Raw genomic sequence first — 24,702 nt, 5'->3', positions numbered from 1 at the left:
CCATATGTACACACAGAGGAAAGGCCAAGTGAGGACACAGTGATAAAGCAGCCATCTACAAGTCAGGAAAAGAGGCCTCACCAGACACCAGTCCCCACAGCTCCTTGATCTTGAACATCTAGCCTCCAGATCTGTGAGAAAATACACTTTTGTTGTTTTAGCCACTCAGTTTGTGGTATTTTGTTATGGTCACCTAAGCAGACGAATACACGTGAACTCTACTAAAAAATCAAATGGAAATTCAAGAAATAAAAAAAACATGATAAGGGAGATAAAGAATACCTCTGTCAAATTCATAAGTAGACTCAAGACAGCTGAATAGACAATCATTGAACTTGAAGATCAGTCCATAGAAATAACCCAAGCTTAAAAACAAAAAGAGTGGCAAAAAAAAAAAACAGATTTCAAGAGTTATGGGATAATATGAAACAATCTCACATATGTGTAATTTGAATCCCAGAAGAAGAGAGACAATAATGCAGGAGGATTTTGTCAAGAAATAATGGTCAAGAGTTGTCAAAAATTCATGGCAGACATCACAACATAGATGCAAGAAATTCAAAGACTTCTCAGAAGGATAAATTACTAAACAGATAGACAGATGGACACACACACACACACATACACACACTCCCAGATACATTATATTCAAAGTGCTGATAAAAAAATGTTGAAGGCAGGGCTTCGCCAGTGGCACAGTGGTTGAGAGTCTGCCTGCCGATACAGGGGACACGGGTTTGTGTCCCAGTCCGGGAAGATCCCACATGCCGCGGAGCGGCTGGGCCCGTAAGCCATGACCACTGAGCCTGCGCATCTGGAGCCTGTGCTTTGCAACGGGAGAGGTCACAACAGTAAGAGGCCCGCGTACAGCCAAAAAAAAAAAAAAAATGCTGAAGGAAGCCATCAGAGAAAAGAATCATTATTTCCATAGGAATAAAATTAAGATTTACTACAGACATTAAAAACCATGAAGGACAGATAACAGTGGAGTCAGGTATTTAAAATGCAGCTGGGAAAACAAAATTGCTATCTTAGAATTTTATATCCAATGAAAATATCTTTGGGTATAAAAGACATACTCTGCACAGACATACTCTACACACAATATAAAAAAAAATTCTTCAGGGAGAAGGAATATGATACCAGATGAAACTTGGATGTACACACACACAAAAAAAGTCTTCAGGAAAATCCATTTTCCCAACTGCCTTAGCTATTGCACTGCTGAAAAGAATGCAGCCTTTTCATCTCAGCTCATAAGCTTCAGAGAGTGATCATCTCAGTCAGGGTCTTCAACAGGACTGGAAAGCAATCAAATCCTACAGTGCTGTTATCTTAGCACCTAGCATCCTTCCAAAGAGTGGCTGAAATGAATTGATATCTCTGTTCAAAAAGTCATTTACTGATATCTTACAAATACGTTGATTGGAAGGAACTCCATAATAGGAATATGAATATCTCAGTGACAGTCTCTAATAACATTATTATTATGTTGCATATGAATAAGATGTCTTTATTGGCCAAAAACACCCACTGAAGGAAAGGGTTGAAACAGACATTCAAAATTAACTGGACTGGTCCAGTAAGCTACAGTGGACTGGTAGCCTCATTCTCAAGACAATTTCTTGTCATTTATTATGGTTCTTGTTAGACTGTCCTGAACTTTGCTAGTTGGCATTCCTTCCTGCTTTTGACAACAGCATATTTCAGAAAATTGTTAAAATTTCTATATTCCTATGATTCTATTTCTTTAAATTATACTCTTCAAGTATTCTGTAGCCTATAATGAAATTTAAGATGTACTGTCAGATGACCAGGACAGAATGCAAGATTCATAGAATACAGGAGAGAGGACATATATTACATTCATATTTGAATTTGGAAGAAGTCTAACAATAATGGTACTCATCTAAAGAGGGCAACTACGTTATGCAAAAATAATATTCTGTAAACCATAAGACAAAATTAGTTTTATTATAAAAATACATATGCTTTGTATATGAGTCATATAGAATTAACACAACCGATAGAATTTACTATGTTACATTGAAGTGAATACTTATTGCTTTCTTGCTGAATTTCTGATATTTTTGTTCCTTCATTTATATCTCCATTTGGAAACATTATTTCAATAAAATATTAGGAAGTAGAACATACTGTTTTGTAGTAATTTTGGTAATGCCTTTTAAAGCATCCCATCTAGGATAAGAAGACTGTACAAGAACTACATGGCTACCATTACTATCACCTTGATCTAGGAAATCAGGAATTTATTTAGTGTTAGTGGGAAAACATAAGAAAGAAAGTCTTTCCCATCTGCCTACTAATTCAATTCAATTAAATAAACATTCATTTTATTTATTTTATTTCCATGCACTAGCTGTGCAAGACATGGGCAGGCAGCTTAACAGAAAAAAGAACAATGTGCTCACTTACTAATTTGATTCGATGACCAGGAGTTGCACTGATTTCCCATGTGCATTCTTTCCTGCTTGGGTACTTGTCTGGCCAGTTGGGACTAGTGATGAAGCCACTTGGACTGTGAATCTTCTGTTCACACTCAGCTGTGCCAATAGTGATAAAATCAATTAGTGTGGAAATCTAGCCCAGGATTGGACCAGCAAGGAAGTAGCCTGTTTACACACTATCCTGATGAAAGACTTTCCTCAATAAATAATCATCACTCTAGTCTTCAGTATCATATTCATCTGCTTTGGTAAACCTGTTGCATAATCATTATCATAATCAGAAAATGTTTGTTTTTGGGTTCACATGAAATTGTGTTTACAATGAATTAGATAAATGTCTACAAGAAAATGAACTATTTTTAACTGCTGGATCTGTAAGTTTAGATTTTAACACAGTAACATTATTGACAATCAAAGATATCAACTCTTGGGCTTCCCTGGTGGCGCAGTGGTTGAGAGTCCACCTGCCGATGCAGGGGACACGGGTTCGTGCCCCGGTCTGGGAAGATCCCACATGCCGCGGAGCGGCTGGGCCTGTGAGCCATGGCCGCTGAGCCTGCGCATCCGGAGCCTGTGCTCCGCAACGGGAGAGGCCACAACAGTGAAAGGCCCGCATACCACAAAAACAAAACAAAAACAGACAAAAAAACAAAGATATCAACTCTTGGTATGTGCAAAATATTTAATGCTATGCCACAACAGAAATGATTATGTCGTTTTCAGTTATTTTTTTCCCTATTAACAGAAACATCATTTATAGCTAACTAGTATCACTAAGCCACTTTATGAAACATGTCTTTACATTTTCTCTCTCTCTTTGTTAAAGTATACACTTGAATACTTAAACCATAATTTTAGCTGCTAAAGTAAATTATCTGTCATTTCACCACAGTGAAATGAAGCACTAAGAGGAAAAATATGTAAACAACTACTAGCTTCTGAGTTAATTTTTTAAAATGTCATTCAATTAACATGAAATTTCTTTTAGGTCTTACAATTTAAACAACTTCATCTTGGAGGGGACCATCCAATATTCTTTATTTCAAACTTCCAAAACATATAATATGCTCAGACTGTATTCTCTCTGTATAATTTATGAAGTGTCACCCTGCATATCCTGGCTTAGGCTGGAAATTATTTGTTATGTATTGTGTAACCCATTCTAAAATACAATAAATTCTGTGAAATTTTCCAAGAAATCTCTGGGGAAATACTTTATTATATGGAAAAAACACTTGTTGCACTACAGGGCTGCACAGTAAGGATAAAATGACTGACATTACTGTGCTGTTGGCACATGGTCTCCGACTAGACCTTTGCTTTAACTGTGCCGGGTTTCCATAGGGAGATTTGGATTCTTAACCAAGGAACACACACAAAAAAGGGTGAAATTCAGCTCCTTTCAAAGAATGTAGGGTCATGCAGCAAGACAGTAGTCTTAAAGTCTGGATCCTGTCTTGACAAGGTTTCCTAAATTCCATTATCCCTGTCCTTGCCTTGGCCATATGAAGTGTGGAATCTCCCAGATCTGGCAAATAGTTTAGTTTATAAGACAAAGCCAAGAGGCTCACTGCTAACCTGTATAAGGCACCTGTACTATAGCAGTGGTGAAAGAAAATCCAGCCCCTTTACTAACAGTAAAGATGAAATTTATTAGGGGTGCCTGGATACAGTTCCATTTAAAAAGAAGTCCCTTCTTGAAAATACTTACTGTAATGAAGAGAGACTTTGGATATCTAAATTTATTTGCTACCTGTGAGTCACAGGCGACATGCATACTCTGAAAAGCTGTCTCTTTTTTTTTCTGAATTACCTTCCATATTTCAAAATAACTGGGCCTATTCCCCAGCCTATTGATTTAACAGAATACTTTACCAAGTTACACATATCACAGTCTCATTGGTTTATGCTCATACATGCAAGTAAAAAGAGAAAAAAATGCTACTTGCATATGATTCTGGGCAATGTCATTAACTCTGTGAAATAAAGAGGAAAAAATGTGACATATGACCATATTTGAATGGAACTGAATGGAACAAGGGTCAATTCAGGGTATTCTGTACTATTGGAATGTGCATACAAAGAAGTGCTATCTACCTGTGGTTCTAGTCAGGCACCCACCACTCTACATGTGCTAATGACTAGTTATGAAACCTGCCTTAGCAATAAATCCAAGTTAAATGGAAAATTCAGGAGCAGACCCATAAGGGAAGAAATAAGGCCTGAATAACTATTTCTTATTCCCATGTAACTCATATTGGCTCAGGAGATTAAGATAATTATCTTTATAAAACCTTGCAATATGGTAAGACTTTGGGACGAAAAACTGGTAAGCTAATATTGAGTTACTAGGATGCTTCTGTGTGTGTCTGTGCTCGGGAGGGGGAAAACCATGACTTAAAACTCTAAATGGCACAGTATTTTCAAATGTCTTTCTTCTGGTAGGCATTTGAATTTGATACTCCTGGTATTTAAAGTGACATCACTCATGTAGCACATATATGAGATATTTTGGGGAGGGAAATTGAACCAAATGTAAAACATTTAGCAGAAGTTAAGTTTAAATATGGAGATAGTTATAGGGTCTGTTCTGTGAAGACTGAGGGATAATGTAGTGCCTTTCTGGCTGCCAGATGGCATCACAGCAGCTTCTATGTCTGTTATACAAAGTTATTCTAATTCCAACCATATATGAAGTGCAGTACCTTTAGGTAATACAAGGTTTCCAATAATATGACTTGGATCTTTGAACACTGCATGTATTTTTATTTTTGACATTTGAACAGTTAACATTTATCACTAATTGATATGATTAACTCTACCTGGAAGGACTGCTTTACCCAAACTGCATGAAATTCTAGATGTTGTCAAAAAAAAGAACACTTCTTTCATACCTTCCTTGCAATCATGTTTATTTTCATGCAGCACAAATCCATTACGGCACTGACACATGTAGCTTCCCATTGTGTTGACACACTCATGTTGGCACCCGCCATTATCCTTAGAGCACTCATCTTTGTCTAGCAAAGAGATAACCCCATAGATTAGTAAGTAGCTTTAAAAACAAAGGATATCAAAGGAGAATCATTTAGTTGAGGTTAACACTGGCAAAGGGTAAATTAAGTCTCAGTTTTCCATGTTCCCAACATAAAACAAACAAACAAACAAACAAAAAATTTATAGTATCTTAGTTCTACCCACTCCTTGTTTAGCTTGGAACCTTGTGCCATGAATTGTTTCCAAGATCATTTGCACTAGGGTGACAACATGTAGCCCTCTTTCATTCCTATGCTGGAGAAGTTTTGAGTAGGGCAAAGGAAATGAAAGAATCTTTTTCCAACTAATGCTAAACATTTATAGCGAATTTTTAAAATAAATTAAAAATTGTGAGTAGTTTGATTAAATACAAATAATGACATTTAAGTGGAGGGAAATCCTTCACTGTATTAACCATGGTGTATAGGCAGAGGCTAAACACATTTACAAGATTTGTGTGTAATCGTTTTTTAAAGAATCACTTAGCATAATTACTGTAGTTGATTTTTTTCATTAACTTTGTAGTTATGCTTAGCATTAATAAATCTGAACATTTTATAATATTTCAATACAGAATAAGGCATCATTAGACTATCCTAAAGAAGAAACAATTTATATATTTTAAACTAATCTCCTCTAGCAGACCAGTTTATTAATAAGTAATTCTGTAAAAGGGCTTTTAGTGTTCTAGAAGTAAAGGTTAGAAGAGGAAATATGAGCTTTAAGAAATAGCCAACAAATTCACTACAGGGAAAAAATCCCAACTATATTAGCAGGCAGTCAATTCAGTGAGCGGCATCAGTCAGCATATTATGTTGCTTAGCTGTCATTCCATGACTGGCTTGTCCTTTAAAGTAAATACTGGCCTCTGCTCCTGACACATACATATGATGACACATCACTCAGACCTTCCCCACTCCCATAGCACAGAGAGCAAAAAGGACACACAACAGTCACATCAAAGGTCAGGCTGAATTCAAAATTTACACTGTGAACTGATTTTTCTAGTGAGAATTTGTGAGCTCATGGTGGCATACAAATAGCAAATGTTATTTTTGCTTTTATAATCAAATCAATATTCCCCCTATGGAGATGGGTTTAGGAAAGGCATTTTTATCTAAGGATCTGATAGTAATTTTTATGAATGCAACTATTTTTCCCATTTTGTAGACTGATAACACGACATAGCACATATATGCTATGTCTTATATTGCCAAGTCATGCATTGGCAATATCAGAATATTCCATAATACATACAGGCAGTCCCAAAGTTCTAAAGAATATATCAGGATCAATATATCTGCAATTTATGTGTTCTCTACCTATCCTTAACATTTCCATTACACTTTTAATACAAACATTGCTTAATACAAGTGATGTCATGTGAAAATTGAGTTATCAAATACACTGCTAGAATATATGTATAGGTTAATCTAAAGCTTAGCTAAAATTCAAAATTGGACAAATCAAAATAGAAATTAAAAGCAACAGATAAAAGTCATCATCCCGAGCAAAGTAGCATATAAAATTGTGCTGGCATATGCCAAATAGTCAATATGAAAAGACAAAATTTTAGTAAACATCGGAATACTTGGAATTATCCAGACTTTTTAATATCATGCAAACAAAGAAAGCTATTTATTTAACTTAATATCATAAAAGATGAGTTCCACAAATATATTCTGAACTTATTATAAAAGGTCATCAAACTTGAGAAAAAAAAAACTATTAGCAAATATAATTCTGTTTTCACTTTCTTTCCTTTTCTCCTCTTAGGACACAAACTACTAATATTTTGAACAATGAAAATCCAAAGAAAGAGAGAAGGAAGGAGGATGCAGAGTTTTAAAAATTTCTCAGAAAGTCTGCATAAAAAATTCAATAATTGAGAATTCTATCAATGATTCATTTGAAATTTTCTAACATTTTCATACTATAGGCATGGAATTTAAAAAATACTTTTTATTAGTAAGAGAAACAAACATTTTATTGAGTAGAAATCAAAACATTTAATTTTTGCAGGTGGAAATTAGCCTCCTTCTTTGGAATGGATATATCTGATTTCCATTCCTTCATGCTAGATGAAGGAAGGGTCCATTATTATGGAAAAAGGAAGTGGCATTTTCCCATCAGAGGCCTGCAGAGTATCCTTGAGACTATCAGAGGCCATCAGTCTATGAATAATACATACTGGATGGGACTGAAGTGGCAACCTGTATCAAGTTCTTGCAAGATTCAAAAATAAAAATTTTCTCTTTGCAGAAAGCTTCCTTTTCTGTAGGAAAAAAAAAGTAAAGGGTCCACACACCAGAACAGAAGCACATTAGCAGATATACTTACAATAAATGCTCAAATATAAAATAAACAGATCACACACTCGTGCATACACACATACACCCCATGCATGTGTGCACGCATACAAGACACACACAGGTTTCAACACAAAACTGTTGAAAATATAATCACCTTCAAAAGAGCTCTGCTAAGCACTACTGAGAGCAACGACAATTTGCTCTTTCTAAAACATGCAAATATTTAAATATCATTAATCATGAAACTTGCAACAGGATTCAGAATCATAGGAGAGCTTTATTTGTGTTTATTTGAAATTAATCACACTAATATTTAAAGTTTTGTTAGAATAATATCAGGTTGAATTTATTCTAAAAATATCTATGACCATTCCATGAAAGAAATGGTGTACAGGAGGAACAATGTAAAGAAATATCTATAAACACTGAAAGGTAGATAAGATGAGGAGCAGGTCAGTTGAAATCACTTGAATACAGCTGTAGAAATATCAGACAGATCATTTTATCTGACTCCTATATTTGTTACAGACAGAAATAAACTGGGAATCAAGAAATCTGGGTTTTACTGCATTTCTGCTACTGTGCAGGTCATTGGGTCCATCAGGAAAGGATCACATTCCCATTAAGTTACCTGTGAGGGGGACTGCCATTTAATGAGGTTATCCTTCAAGTCATCATTGAGTCTTTTCACCACTACCAGGTTGCCTAAAGAAGGTGGAATGTCTACGTGCAGCTCTCACTGCCTGAAGTTATTTGTTACATTATCCCCAAATAATGAACAGTGTGATTAAATTAAAAGTCCAGTTTCCCAAATGTTGCTGCTTTTACATGCATAAAATCCTACTAATATTTCCTTTAAGTTTAACCTATTTAAAGAAAAGTAATTTTGCTCTGAATAGAATACAGTTAATTTTGCTTAATCACTTAAAATAAGTAAACTGTATCATGTATACTTATGCAGATTTGTATACTTGTGTTCAAATATAACATCACATAAAATTAAGTTTGGTTTTACTATCATAAAAGTAAAGTAATTATTGTTAATCTAAAAACAAACCTCATTCATTCCAGGAAAATAGCAGTATTATATTGTTGAACCAGATCTCTTCTAGAAAATGCCTATGCCATTATAGTCTGAATTATATAAAAAATTTAATAGACATGTAATTTTACATCATGTTCAAATAGCCTTACTTTTATAGTTGTAATTTCCTTACTTACTTTGATATTATTTCATTATATTGCTTTATAACATACCCTTAATATCAGAACTCTATGACACTAATTTTTATAGAGGAGCTTGTGGATATTCTGCTGTATAAACCAATCACTTCTAGAGTTTCAAGCTACAGCATTTTTCATGACTAATTTAAGACATTAACTAAGAATTTATGTGATGATTTCTTACTTTGATGAGCATGGAAGTGACAGAAATATGTATTAATTATTTTGCTTATAAGTTCGTAGTGTCATTCTTCCAATTCCATTTCTTAGGTCTATAAAGTGCTTATTTAAAATCAGAGGATATGTGCAAAAATAAGTAAAATCTCAGTATGATTATTTCATTAAATAATTGTATTTTTTAAAATAATGCTACAGGGCCTCCCTGGTGGCGCAGTGGTTGGGAGTCCGCCTGCCGATGCAGGGGATACGGGTTCGTGCCCCGGTCTGGGAGGATCCCATATGCCGCAGAGCGGCTGGGCCCGTGAGCCATGGCCGCTGGGCCTGCGCGTCCGGAGCCTGTGCTCCGCAACGGGAGAGGCCACGACAGTGAGAGGCCCACATACCGCAAAAAGAAAAAATAAATAAATAAATAAATAAATAAAATAAAATAATGCTACAGTTTATTTCATTATATTCATTAAAAATCTAAATACATTTCCTTGTGTTTTTTCTTCCTTGACGTATCACTTAGTTGCAAGACAGCTAGAAGTTATTTTTAAATAGCTTTCTTTACAAAATATATGAAATCACTTATAATAAATATTGTTTCTTTTTAAATTGAATTTCTTGATAATATTTCTGGGAAAAAGTATGCTGAAAAAATAGCTAAACATGGTATATTTCTCATTATGTTTTCATAAATTCATAATCACTTCTAAACTTTTTAGAAAACTGGTTATAAACAGAACCACTTAAGATTAAGTTTCCAGACAGGGTGGGAGGGAGATGCAAGAGGGAGGAGATATGGGGATATATGTATATGTATAGCTGATTCACTTTGTTATACAGCAGAAACTAACACACCATTGTAAAGCAATTATACTCTAATAAAGATGTCAAAAAAAAAGTTTGTCTCCATCAAATGTTTCTGGATTAACATACACAATACAGCAAACATTTATTCAATTGTCGCTAAGATATTATGAAATTAACTATAAAAATAAAAATTAGAAGATTTAACTCAATTCAAAACATTTGCATTAATATTATTAATTTGCATTAATATTTATTAACTAATTAACAAAGAGATGGATTTAAAATTTTCACTCTCAAAGATCAAAGTCTATTAGGTAATATTTTCAAATCTAGAAAATATTTGGGGTAAAAGATAGGTAGAAATATGATGTGTGTTTTCCTTTTAAAATTACTTTTATATTTAAATCAGATGAAAACTGAGAAAAATTGTGGAGAAACTACACTGCACCATCTTTTCACCTTAACACAAACAGTCTTGGGATTTTTAAATAGCATCGTTCAGATCTGTTCCCACCTACGTGCTTAGCTGTATGCACAGTGCACATATAGCTTTATACCTAGATTTCCATTAATATTTTATCATATACAACTTTTTACACCATGAAATCATTAAACCATCCTTATGGTATGGAAGAGCTCACACAGTGCATTTGAAGGTTGTTTAAAATTTCTGTCACTATCACAGTATATTGAAAATCCTTCTTCCAGATTTTGAAATATTTCTTTATGAAAGAATCCCAAGAATTGAATTTCTGAGCAAACAGATTAGTCATTGTAATAATTCTTGATTCCTATGCTAAATTTATTTCTAAAGAATTTGTCACAATTAATGCAGTAATGTGTTTTATCAAATCCCCAAGAGTGAATTTTAGCATAAAAAATCCTTCAATTTTGTTTGTGAAATACAATATCCCCATGGTTTATATGCCTACTTTCTAATAGATAGGATGAGTTATTAGACTTTTACCACACAATTACACTTATAGCATTATTAGAACTCTAAAATGATATTTTCAATGTGAATAGAATCTATATATTACAATGGGTGATCTTTAGTAAATTAAATTATGTTTTGGTAAGATGATCATAATCAGGACATTAAGTAACACTGTCATCTCTTTATTGTACAAATCAAATATGTTTTTATCTTCCCTTTTCCTGAGCAAACATCTTCCCCACTAGCGGAAACTCCCATGAATTTAAATGTGAAATAGATCTAATTACTTATCCAGGACTATAGTATTTTAAATATGAATCTGACAAACTGCCAAGACTTTTCAATGAATCAAAAAGAAAACACTGAATGTTTATACTTAATTATCTTGGACTTTACAAAATAATAATCTAATAAAGAAGTGAAAAGTATATCTGTTGTTTTCCAGGTCACAGATATGTTGAACATAACACAAAACTAATGCTATTTGCAAAGCATGTGATCATCTCTTATGGTTAAGAGAACCCAAGATGAACTGAGGTTAAATACTTTGTGACACTGAACACTTAGAATATTACAGTTTTACTTTGGTTATTAAAGAGATAATGTATGCCTGCATAATAGGTTCTCAGAATGATAGCTACAACATGAGAGTTTGGGGTTTAATTTTCCCTGAACTTCATTGTTCAGTTTACTTAACAATATTATTGTCCTAGAGACACAGACAAATAACCTGTCTTTAGAATTTGGGAAGTTTTGCCTGAACAGAAACATCAGATAACGAATTTTAAATACTCTGGGGAACTTTAAATTTACTTATACTTTGTCACCAGTATATGTAGCATGCATCTTTAAAAAAAAGTTTTATTAAATAAAATGAGTGATTAAAGTATAGGATCCTGAATATTAATAATATAATAAAATCTATTCACCTTATAATTTTAATTTTTAAAATAAATATTTAAGTGGTTCTAAGATAAGAAGCCTTATCTCTAAACACTGAATCACCTAAAATATGTAAACTACATAATATTTAGAGAATAGTAAAGTCTAAGGAAATCTTCCTTTCATTGAAATAGTATATTAAAATGCTACTTTGAATAACAAATCTTAAATGAATGCCCGAGAATAATTTTTATTATTTATTTATTTATTTATTTATATTGAGGTATAGTTGATTTACAATGTTGTATTAGTTTCAAGTAAACAACATTGTGATTCAATATTTTTATAGATTATACTCCATTTAAAGTTATTATAAAATATTGGCTATATTCCCTGTGCTGTACATTACATCCTTGCAGCTTATTTATTTTATACATAATAGTTTTTACCTCTTAATCCCCTCCCCTTTTCTTGCCTCTCTCCCCCTTCCCTCTCCTTACTAATAACCACTAGTTTGTTTTCTATATCTGAGAAGAACTTTTAAAAGGCAATTAAATCTGAGGGAAGGAAGGGAATGAGAAAAAGGAGCCAAGATCCATTGTATTTTGAATGTACTTTCATATATGACTTGGACCTCAATGGAACTTGTGAACCATTAATTTCAATTAAACTGAAAGCCCCAAACAAACCCCAGGCGCTGTAAATCTCATTAATCTTAAATACATGGGGACTAGAATAAATAGACTTTGAATTAACTCAATCTAAATTACCTGATATTAAACATAATTGGAATTCAGTTGCTTCACATTGCTTGCCAGTCTTTCAGGCAGAATAGATTGCTATATCTAGCAAGGCTTATTACAATTTTATCTATTTTTGAAGTTTCAGAGTAATATTTTTAAAAGGAACAATTTTGAAATTGGGAAAATAAGGGCATTTCACTGATGTTTCTATCTAGTTTCTTAAAATTTAGGGAGCTTTAATCAAATTTCAGCTCTTTAAGAGGGAATTTTTAATGTGAGTTGGTTCAACTAAACATTAAATTCCAAATGTAGACTTGTCAACTGCTAAATGTATCTGATAATATATTATTTTTAGTAAAATTATAATTTCCATATTTCTAGGCCTCTTACTGCAATCATTTCTATAATGATGAGGTAAAGTATGATTTTTAATGTCTGCTTAATAAAAAGAATGAATATATAATAGTAAGAAGAGGAATAATACACATGTTGCTAAGCAGTAAGAATAAAAAATATGTTGCTAAAATGAGACCACATAGTCCAAAGGCAAAGATAATTTTGAAAAAGTCTGCCACTTTTTGGAAGTCTGTTATCATTATCACTATCCACTTATAAAGTCACTGTGTGAAAATATTACCATAATAATTTTGTGTTGTTTTTACTAGCCTTTGAAATATTTGATTAGAATTTATGTAAGATCTAAGTGTTTGAGAGCTGCATTTCATCAGGGCCATTCTTATTAATATCCTAATTTTAAAAAAGTATTAAACTAGGATAAATGTTCATGCATTCTATTACACCTCCAAGTTCATTTACAGAAAACTGGGAAGAATGGATAGCATACAATTTAAGCCAATCCACCTTTAAAATCTGTAATATACACATGTAGAATGAGAATACTGATACCTGAGAAGAAATGTGCTTTGAAACCCTTCTTGGATACAGTATTGTCAGATTTGAATTCAATTCTCATATTGTTGAACTGAGATGTGATCACTTCAGGCACTTCAGCACCACAAAATTTGCCATGCAATTTAGACTCAGAAGAAAGACCACTCCAAATCTCCACATAATCGTATTTGCAAACCTAGAAATAAACATGGTTACTGTAATCACCAGATTTGAGAGAATCAGATGATTGACATTTATTTTTTATTAATTTATTATGTTTTCCCCTCTTTACTCCTGTGGTAGTTAAAGCGGATTTAACAGGTCCAAAAATCAAGAAAAGTGTCCAAATATGAAGCAGAAGGCATGATAGACAGATGAGAGAAGAATTTTACTCCGAATAGCTCCAAGAGATGTATATACAAATGTATGCTTGTATATATGTATGTACATCATACATGTTTTCCAAAAGATACAGACTTAAGGAAAACTGTGATGAATAATTGTTTAACAAAGCGTATGGTTGAACTCTGGGCATGATGTGTACTTTGCAATATGTCAACTCAAATTACTGGCTCTTGTGATATTAATTAGGTGATAAATAAGCAAAATGTTGCTAGGAAAAATGAAATAAGTTTTCTATCTACTTTGTTACATCTGCAACTTTTATTTAGAGAGGGCTCTGACACAAGATGGGATAATGTTACCGAAGCTAAAGTTGTTTGATACTGACTTTCCTTTTATATATCAATAAAATAAATAAAACAATGAAGTTATAACTTAACCCAGTATTCTATAATTCAAGATTTTGCTCATGCTTTTATTTTAAATATTCAAGACTTTAAACTATGAAAATGCACAGAATTTTATTAATAGCATTCCACACAGTAACCTCATCATAAGTTTAAGAATTCCAGGATATGTTACAGAGTTTGTAAAGGCTCCTTCCATGAATAAAGACTGCTACCATGAGAAAAATGCTTTCAAACACAATGCCCCATTTATTTTAAACCATCTACCCTTCTTCCTTGTAAACATAAACGTTTATCCTTCTTAGGAACATCTATCAATTAGTGAATCAAAATGCCATTTCTGCCACAACCAACAGCTTTAGGGAAACTGAGAAAGTAGAAGCCATTCAATACTAAGCTCACATTACATTGAAGAACTGGCAGGGAGATTCCCATTTTCAAAACGTGTTGCTCATATGAAAGCTGTTCTAAGATTACTATAAAAATACGTTCTTAATTTTAATATTTCCCAAATTTAAGATAATTATTAAAGAAAAATGATGTTTCATGTGGATAAATTATGTAAGAAATATAAATGCAGTCTTTTCCATCATAAAGCTTACATGATGTAAAGAAGATCTCAAAAGGTCCATTGAGCTCTAAAATTGTACAATTCTCTGAAATATCAGTGCATTACACTTCATATTTTAATTTCCTTTAAGGCAACACAAAAGTCTGCATTTCTTTTTAACTCAAAACCATAGAAGTGCCTTGACTACTACAAATAGAATTTTTAAAAAATGATTAAAAGAAAGAAGGATAAGTAGGAGGGAAAAAAGAAGAAGGAAAGATACATACACAAAGACAAAATTACGGTATAAAACCCACAAATATTACCAACAATTATTGTCCAGGAGCACAGATATATTATATTTCTGTTCTTTGTTCTCTCAGTTCTTTGTGAGTGTTCAACAGATATACATCAAAGACAAAATAATTTTTGAGTGAATTTTATCATACCTTTGGATCTCGTTCATTTTAAAATAAACACAGGAAAAAGAAGTTGTTGGGAGAAAGGATGTGGGAGTTAGAGAAAAGAAAAGAAAGTAGAAAAGCTGAAACAGAACAAACATTTATTACATTTTCTCTGGACCTAATGTTGACCAATCACACAAGACACAGTTCTAAAAGTTGTCATCTCTAGGCCTGACATTCCATTTGAATTTGGTGTGTGTGTACCAGCACATAGGAATTCTCAAAAAAATGATTTCACTTGTTTAAAAGTGATCACCAGACAGAAAACTGGACTTTACTATGGTAAGCTATAAAGACAAAGGAAAGATAGTGTCATCTAAATACATGTTTTATTGAGGTTAAAAAAATTTCTTTCTTCTTCTCTTTCTCACTTTATCTGTGAACCATAAGCATACTCATAATGAAAAGCTACTTATATAATGAAAATATACCCATTTCCACAAGGGAAGTATACCAGGTTTTCCCAAAAAGGTATTCTTGTTATGACTCAACAAGTGAATTTTGGTTTATTTTTTCTAGAAAAATCTATGTGACATTACCTTAATATTTTCATAGTACTTTAATAAATCAGGAAAATGCCGGGGGGTAATTTTCAATCTCCCAGAGACAGTCTAAAATACCATCCAATGCCAACAGGAATTATAAGCAGTTGCAGAAATGAGAAATAGAACTAAGAAAGACTACCACGTTTATACTATTGTACTACTGCAATTTTCCTTCCTCCCTTCCTTTTTTCCTTCCTTCCTTCCTTCCTTCCTTCCTCCCTCCCTCCCTTCTTCCTTCTTTCCTTTCTTTCTTTCTTCTTCTCTATCTCTCTCTCTCTTTTTTTTTTTTTTGTTTACCAGATTGCCTTTAGGGATCCCTAAAGCACTTTATAAAAAAAAATATTTATTATTCACTTACTTCATTGCCCTCCAATTCAAAAAACTCAAACTTCATAGAAATTCTGTACTGTGTTGGTGCCACCACTTGCCACACGCAGTGTTTGTTGGGAGGGTACTCCTTGGGCCAGCCTGGAGTGGTTATGGTGCCATTCAGTTTTGTAAGAAGTCCTCCACAAGCCGCTAGAAAGAAAGAAAAGGGAAAGGTTTCCCCTAATAAATCTATCCCCTTCTTAGCACCTTTCCATTGATAATCAAACGTCTCAGCATTAAATTTCAACCTTCTGGATTTTTCAAAACCTAGAAAGCTGCAGTCTCTATTCCTTAGTCTTTAGTACAACTATTTTAATCATCTAATCCAATTTATAAAGTGTTATTTTGTAGCTTTAGTGCGAAGAAAATGATGGCTTTACATTTTAGATCACCTCAAATTTGGGCGAGCAATATAAAGAAAACTGGAGGTCAGATTTCTTATATTTTAAATGTGTATAATAATATCTACACCACACTATTGTTGTGAGAATTAATAAAAAGATATATGTAAAGTACAATACAGCATGATGTAGTAAGACCAAAATCAATTATTTATTTCTCCAAACTCTGTTTTTTTTCCAAGACAAGGAACTTGTTACTTGTTTCCAAGACAAGGAAAGAGTTGCTTGAGCTAGCCGGCAAGGTAAACTATAGTAAATAGAGCATATTTGTTATTCCAAAAACTCCATTTAACAACTGGTTTTCTTTCTCTTTTGGATGATCTATTTAAAAGAGGTACTATTTATGTTACCTCTCTTTCTTATTGATATTAGGAATGAAATTAGGGTGAAATTAGGAAAATTAGGGTTTCAAAAGCAAGTTAAGTGAAATGAACATATTGTACACACTTCCTAATTAATTCCTAGGGAGTCAAGAGTTAGCTAAAGTGGTCTCTTGAATTGCCTTTGCGTATATATGTGTATGTATGTATATGTGGATATGTATGTTAACTAATATAAATATTACTATATTTATAAATATATTTTTAAACTACCTGTAATCTCAGGTCTACCATATTTGGTAAGTTTCTAAAGTGTATTTATTTTTAGTAGTCACGTGGAAATAACAGCCACATAACTTCATTATTATCTGGAATACAATGTCCTGTGTTTTAAAGATACTGTATTTTCTTCATAACTGTGTCTATTTTATTCTAGTATAAGAAGGAGGCATAAAAATAGAAAGAGAATGAGACTACATGATAGAAGGAAATGGGTAGGGGTTTCAGGCAGGGAACCCCATGTGCAATTCCGGTCCCACCTTCGCAGGTCCTTTTGTCAGGTCCCAGCTCATGGCCAGGCTCACAGGAGCACTGGTAACTGCCCAGTGTGTTCAAACAACGCTGCTCACAGCCTCCACGGTCAGGCTTGGCACACTCGTCTTCCTCTATAAAAATGGCGACAATTAGACAATTGATTTCTTCAACGAAGGAACAGGAACAATTTGCAAGCTCTTGACTGATGACATACAAGAACCCATGTCACTGCAATCTAAGAATTGTGTAAGAACCAGAAGGACTGGTCCAACTGAAGATCACCTCATCTCAGACACAGTATGTTTTTTTCTGACTTTAAAGTTAAAGAGGATTATTAAAACCTAGAGATTTTTCAGAATGGAATAGAAAAACTTACTGAAAAAACATGGATTCACTGTTCATTTCATTGTATAGTTTGCTAGGTAGCCTGAAGAAATGCTTTTAAAGTAATATCATTATTAAGAAATAAAATATGGTGACTAAAAATTAAAAAGAAGGAAAACTATGACACTTACTACACCTCTTTAAATTGAAAACATTCACTGTTTTTATATAGATATGTTGATCCAGAAAATACAATAATTCCATATTTTTGTAAACAGAAACTATTTTAATTGTATATGGTAACATGAAAATATATATGAAATAGACATATGAAAATATATACAATTAAAAAAAACCACATATGACAAGGTACTCCATAATCTCACTCTTTAAGAATAACCTACTGTGAGTTAGGAAAACAGCAAACAATATTCTCTGGAGAAATTATGCATCATCCAAAGACTAGGCATTTTGTTAAGCAAATACACAAACATCACATGAGAGACTCTTATAGTATGTTTCTTCTACTGTAAAATATAACATAGAGAAGATTTAAAGCATGTAAATGAACATTTTAATGAATACTTGGAACACATATAGTAGAAGTGCCAAAGTTCTCTGCCTATCAGTTCAAATGGTGAGCATCTAAGTAATGCTCAGGAAAAATCCATTATAGTATTGCTCTTTGAATAATGAAAATATCTAGATATTATTCACACTAAATTTTGACATACATTACTGAATCCATCACTTATTCTTTAAAAATTATTATAGAGAAAATTTATTTTCTCTTCCCATAAAAGAATTTTATTCTATAATAACACACTTAACCTAAGTGCCTATGAATTTTCAAAATACAAATCTGATGTTATTATTTGCACTAAAATAGCTTTCTTTTTACCTGAGGAATACGCACCAAACATGGGACATGAAAATAAACTAAAATTTGGTTATATAATTCAAAATTAAAGCTGATCAATAATAATGTCAAAAAGACATTTTAGGGATCAGAATGTTCTACTAAGGAGGCCATAAATTATTTCTAATGTGGTAGAATTCTATTCTCTAAGGGATGGTTTAGAAATGCTGCCACATGGAAATAAATTGATAAACTATATATCAGTAATCCCCTTCTGGTTATGAACCCTTTGTTGATTATATTGCAAATATTTTCCTCTTGTCTGTATATTTCTGGATTTTGCTATTTTGACTATTTCCTAAAAAACAGGTGGTAGAATATCCTAATGGAGTTCCTACCCCGTGCTACAAATCTCCAAATTCCAGTTTTTTAACCAGTAAATTATTCCATCAAAAACGATCAAAATATCTTTATGAATAGTGCATACTTCAATCTTCAATATTACTTTATTTCTCCCCTGACTCAAAGCTAAATACCACATTTATCCTTGACAGAGAAAAGCTTCCACTTTAAATGATTTCAAATTACCTTTAAAAAAATTGGCAGCGAACCCTGCTTTGTTCACAGTTCCATCAGAAACAAACTTCATCCACAAGGTATTGGAGGTAGATCTGATATCTTCAGGTTTATCATAACCACAAAAACGCCCTATTAAAGGACTATTTTCACTGGTTCCATCTCGAACTTCTAGGTAGTCATAGGCACAGTTGTCATGTCTCTCAATCTGTAATAGTAAAAATATGTGATCTATCTCATTAATAGACAAAACAATTTCTATAAAAAAGTATCATGTATTCTCAGTGCCATAGTACTAACATGGCCATATTACTTATACCAAAAGAGAGCATTTCTGTTGAGTGTGTATGGTAATATCTACACTGTCCATGAGTAAATGATGTATTAATCTGGTAGAGAGACAGAGGAAAAAATCTATGAAAAAGTGCATCCACTGCACTAGGATCAATAGAAGTTAACTGCTTTTTAAAATAAAATAAAAATATGAGTAGTAATTCTTTGGAAAATAGAATTTAAGAGAATCCAGACTAATAATATTCATTAGAAATCTGAGCTAAATATGCTATAAGCAATGCATAATTTGTTCTGAAACATAGTTATAAAAATTGCTCATAGTTGATCAAAAAATCATTATTTTATCAATAGAGCAGCTGAATTCATATTATTGACAAATGAAATATTTTAGGTTATACATATCTTTTTGAAGCAAAATATGATAACATGGGATTACATTTCTTCCTAGTCTATGAAATCCTTTATCCATAGTTAGCAGAGCTTTGTGTGGGAAGACTACTCCATTGTAGAACTAGCACTGGCTGCCCCTCTCAGGGTAACAGGCATGTTTAGATGAGCCTTTTACCTTAACACATTATTCTCACCTGTGCACCTTGGATGTACTCAAACTTTTTCATAAACAACTAAATGCAAATATTAGCTCAAACTATTGGCTTTATGAAGAAGTGAATGTTTGTAGACCTTTGTTTTAGCCCTAAACTTCTACAAACAACAAAACAAAATTTACAAATTGTTTTATAAATTATAAGACAATTTCTAAATAAATTCTTGCTTTTTTTTTCATAGAAAATGAGTCCAACTCTGAAGTCTTAATAGAGTCAACTACTTATTAGGTATTTGAAGCTGGAAAGCACTGACATCTATAATTATAAACCATGAAAAGTATCACATGTTGTCAACCATCATTCAACATACAATTCACCAATTTATGGAATTCTCCTATTACAGAACGAATGTCAGGGAACACATTCATTGTATGAACTACAACCTGTATGCATGAAACTTCTGGTATAGTTGGTTGAAGAAGGCATTTCCTGATTTGTCAACACATTAACAATGATAGTTTTCATAAGGACAAACAGAAAAAAATAGATTTTGAAGCAGATTTGGCTAGAACTAAGTACTGCATTTGCTGCTGCCCTTTTCCCAATCACAAATCAGGATTCATTCATTCCTTCAATAAATATTCAGTGCTGGTTCTGTGCTGTGCACTCTTCTCACTGCTTAGTATGCATCATTTATCAAAATAACAGAGCCTCACCCTGCTGGAGCTTATACCGGTGGGTAGAGAGCAAAGGAACAATAAACAAGGTAAATAATAATCATAAAATATTAGAAAGTAATACATTCTATGGAAGAATACAGAGTGAAACAAGATAGGAAGTATGAGCAGTGGGGGTAGCGGGAGTGAAGGTTGCAATTTTATTTATTTATTTATTTATTATTTATTTATTTATTTATTTATTTATTGGTGGGGTATGCGGGCCTCTCACTGTTGTGGCCTCTCCCGTTGCGGAGCACATGCTCCGGACGCGTAGGTTCAGCGGCAATGGCTCACGGGCCCAGCCGCTCTGCGGCATGTGGGATCCTCCTGGACCGGGGCACGAACCTGTGTCCCCTGCATCGGCAGGCGGACTCTCAACCACTGCCCCACCAGGGAAGCCCGGTTTCAATTTTAAATTGCTCCTACTATTAGTAGGAGCTCACTGTGACTCATAAATCCAGATTTTTTTCCCTAAAAATGTATTCTCTACGTGTGTGGAATTATGGTAAAGAATTGGAAAATACTTAACATTAAAAATATCTCATTATTTAAAGCATACTTTTGAGACAGTAGCTGTTAAATAGAGGGGTGAGGGAGAGCTAGCAGTCTCACTAGGAACAAAATTAGTCACTGGGGTGACAAGGCCAATCTGACTAGCTATAACATACCTTCTTCTCTCAGTCTTTAATACAGTCCCTTCAAAATCAGAGTTCTCTATAAACATGAGAACATTTCCAGATGGCCAAAATCTATTCATTGGTTAAGGGGACATATAAAATAACATCTAAAACTCTCAAGTTGTACAACTTGATAAAAGGGTAAGCAAAACTGAACAAACAACAAAACTGTAGGAAAAATAACCAAAGGTTTCAACAAGTCAACCTATCTATCTTCACCTGCTTGAGCAGCACAGAATGAAATGCTTGCAACTCATGAATTATTTTGGAAGTGGGGGAAAGGCTAAGTTAGAAGAGGAAAGGGAGTGAGAACACACAATGAAGAAAGTAGTTGCTTGCCATAGAAAGTTAATTAATAGAAAAAACATCATGTTGCTTCATATCAGAAGCCATACCAGAGTAAAAAATAAGAAGGTTAATTAAAATGGGTTTTTAATTACTATTTTGAAGAAATTTTTGCTTTTGAAAATTACAGTGTGAAGAAAACAAGAGAGACACTGTTGAAAAAAATTACATATGATCAGTGATTAAAAGGATATAGGATAATGGGTATTTCCCTGTATATAAAACTCACTCTGTTCCTTTAACAGTTAAACAATAGATCTCTTTAAATCTTTAAAGATCTCTTTAAATTTTAATTTATAGTATATTCACTGGTTACTTAGTAAAAATTAAATATTTTATATGGTACACAAAGTGTAAATATCTCATGGGTAAAATGAATAAAAATGACCAATTCTTGGATTGATTCCAACAGTACCTATTTATGAATTACATATTACTTATATATTAAGTATTATGCACCTGGTATTAGGGATAAAACAATAGAAATATACACTGTAGTCACTGTAGTCTCACACGGTAAATGCCATGGTTGTTGACCTACATATCATATCAATGACCTCCATGATCTTTGTTTACAAGTATTTCCAGTTTAATTATATTAATCCTAATTGCAATGCCAGCACTAAATCTGCAATACCAGCAATAAACCTTCTCTGTTGGTGTTAATTATAATTATACCTCTTCAACTACATCCACATGACAGTAATGATGGTGAGCAAAAATTAGAGTTTGAGTTATTTTATTTATGTTATTTGTGTAATATTTTCTCCAGCAGTATCAATTACTTTATCAATTAGTATAAATATAGTTGAAGAAATAAATACGGTTGAAGCTAAAAAGTGGATAAGTTAATTGATGTTATGCCGGTAACCTTAGGTACCATGAGAAAAAGAACACCAAAGTCAGTAATTCATAAAAAAAAGAAAAGGAAAAACAGTGTCTTCTAGATTTAAAGCGTGGACATGTAATAAATATGTTTGGTAATGATAATGCTGATTTATTACAGACTTTAAGGTAATCAGAACACAAACCATATAGGAATGTGGCAAGTTTGTCATAACGTAAAGAGACCTAATATGTATATAGAGAAAACAGTGAAAGTGACATTAAGCTCTGAAGATTTTTTTAGAAAACTGATATATAAATGATATTGGAAGTAAATCCAAATACACAAAGAAGGAAGAATAAATACAAAGCTTAGCCAGAAGGGATTAATATTACATTTCATTACTAAGTTGGGGGGGTCCATGTCTTTACTGGCAGGTTAGAGAGGAAGCATCAGAAAACTGAGTTATTTTACTTAGCAAGAACTAAAATCAATTAAAAGTAACCTAAAGTTGTCAGCCTCTCATTCTAACACTGCCAACCCGTGTAGAGCTTTGTGGTCACTGCATGTGGGAGAGCTATAAGACTGAAGGAATGCCAGCCCTGGAGCAAGATACCATACCCAGGCTCAGGGGCCATTCACACACTTTGCTTTCATTTTACAATCAAATTTCCAAATAAATATAACATTGCAAAAACATCTACTGCAATACATACTTATTTGTAAAAACCTCTGAAAACTCCAAAGTTTCTAGGTAATAGTGTCAGTAAAAGCTCTCCCATACTCTCTGAAAAATTGAAAATAAAATTACCATATGATTCAGCAATTCCACTTCTGGGTATTATATTTGGAAAATTGAAAGCAGGGTCTTGGAGAGATACTTGTACATCCATGTTCATATCAGCATTATCCATAATAGCCAAGGGGTGGAAGCAATCCAAATGTCCATCAGTGGATGAATGGATAAGCAAAATGTGGTCTATACATAAAATGGGATATTAGCTATAAAAAGGAAGGAAATCCTTTCAAGTGCTATAACATGGATGAACCTTGAGGATATTACACTAAGTGAAATAAAAAATAAGTCACACGAAAAGTCAAACATTGTATGATTTCACTTACATGAGGTACCTAGAATAGTCAAATTCAAAGAGATATAAAGCAGAAGAGTGATTGCCAGGGGCTGGGGGGAGGGGGAAATGGGAAGTTGTTGCTTACTGGGTAAAGAGTTTCAGTCTTGAAGGATGAAAAGTGTTCTGGAGGTTGATTACACAACAATGTGAATGTACTTAACACTACTGTGTTATACACTTAAAAAATAGTTAAGATGGTAAATTTTATGTTATTTCTATTTTACCATAATAAAAATAGTCTTCTATGAGTGTTAGAATGTAATTTCAAAATATAATTCATACTATCAACACCATAAATGATTTAACTTTTATAGATAATATAACTTAAAATTCTATACATTTGGAACAATGCTAAGTCATTATTTTTTGCTTTGGGGTAAAATGTTAAAGAAAAGTATGACTAACAAAAACAATCAAGATTAGCATTTATTATTAAAAATAAATTAATTTTAATAATGAGAAAAATACAGTAAATTTAAGTAATAAATGCTATGACAAAAGGAATTTTAAATAAAAAGGATAAAAGGTTAATAGATGATTATTTTAAAATGTACCACTGTCATCTTTAATATTTTATTAATTAGTATTAGTTTTATTATTACTATTTAATACTTAATGAATATTGATACGTATGCAATTAGAGCTCAAAAATGGAGGAGAAAAAAATGCTCAACCATGTGAAAATCAAAACCATAAGGCTGGGTTAGGTCTATTTTTATATGATTCGGGTTTCTCAATGTTGCCATTTGATTTTTTTTTCCTTCATGACACAATTTTTGTTTGTTTGTTTTTTGCGGTACACATGCATCTCACTGTCGTGGCCTCTCTCGTTGTGGAGCACAGGCTTTGGACACGCAGGCTCAGCGGCCATGGCTCACGGGCCCAGCCACTTTGCAGCATGTGGGATCTTCCCGGACCAGGGCACGAACCCGTGTCCCCTGCATCGGCAGGCGGACTCTCAACCACTGTGCCACCAGGGAAGCCCCCACAATTATTTTCAACTC

General features: G+C 33.2%; 1 protein-coding gene across 1 annotated transcript in view; it reads right to left on the bottom strand.

Moving 5' to 3' along the window:
* The window catches only part of TLL1 (tolloid like 1), a 276,217-nt gene that overhangs the window by 43,569 nt on the left and 207,946 nt on the right, over positions 1-24,702 (bottom strand). The window contains exons 13-18 of the mRNA XM_060093650.1: positions 19,172-19,367; positions 17,406-17,531; positions 16,135-16,295; positions 13,484-13,664; positions 5,363-5,488; positions 2,437-2,564 (exon numbers count right to left, since the gene is read on the bottom strand). Coding sequence (XP_059949633.1) covers positions 2,437-2,564; positions 5,363-5,488; positions 13,484-13,664; positions 16,135-16,295; positions 17,406-17,531; positions 19,172-19,367 — 918 coding nt within the window. The remainder of the gene's footprint in view (positions 1-2,436; positions 2,565-5,362; positions 5,489-13,483; positions 13,665-16,134; positions 16,296-17,405; positions 17,532-19,171; positions 19,368-24,702) is intronic.

The sequence above is a fragment of the Mesoplodon densirostris genome, chromosome 1 (genome assembly GCF_025265405.1).
Source record: "Mesoplodon densirostris isolate mMesDen1 chromosome 1, mMesDen1 primary haplotype, whole genome shotgun sequence".
Lineage (NCBI taxonomy): Eukaryota > Metazoa > Chordata > Mammalia > Artiodactyla > Ziphiidae > Mesoplodon > Mesoplodon densirostris.
The sequence above is the reverse complement of the archived record's forward strand: the minus strand, read 5'-3'. Positions and strand labels throughout refer to the sequence as shown.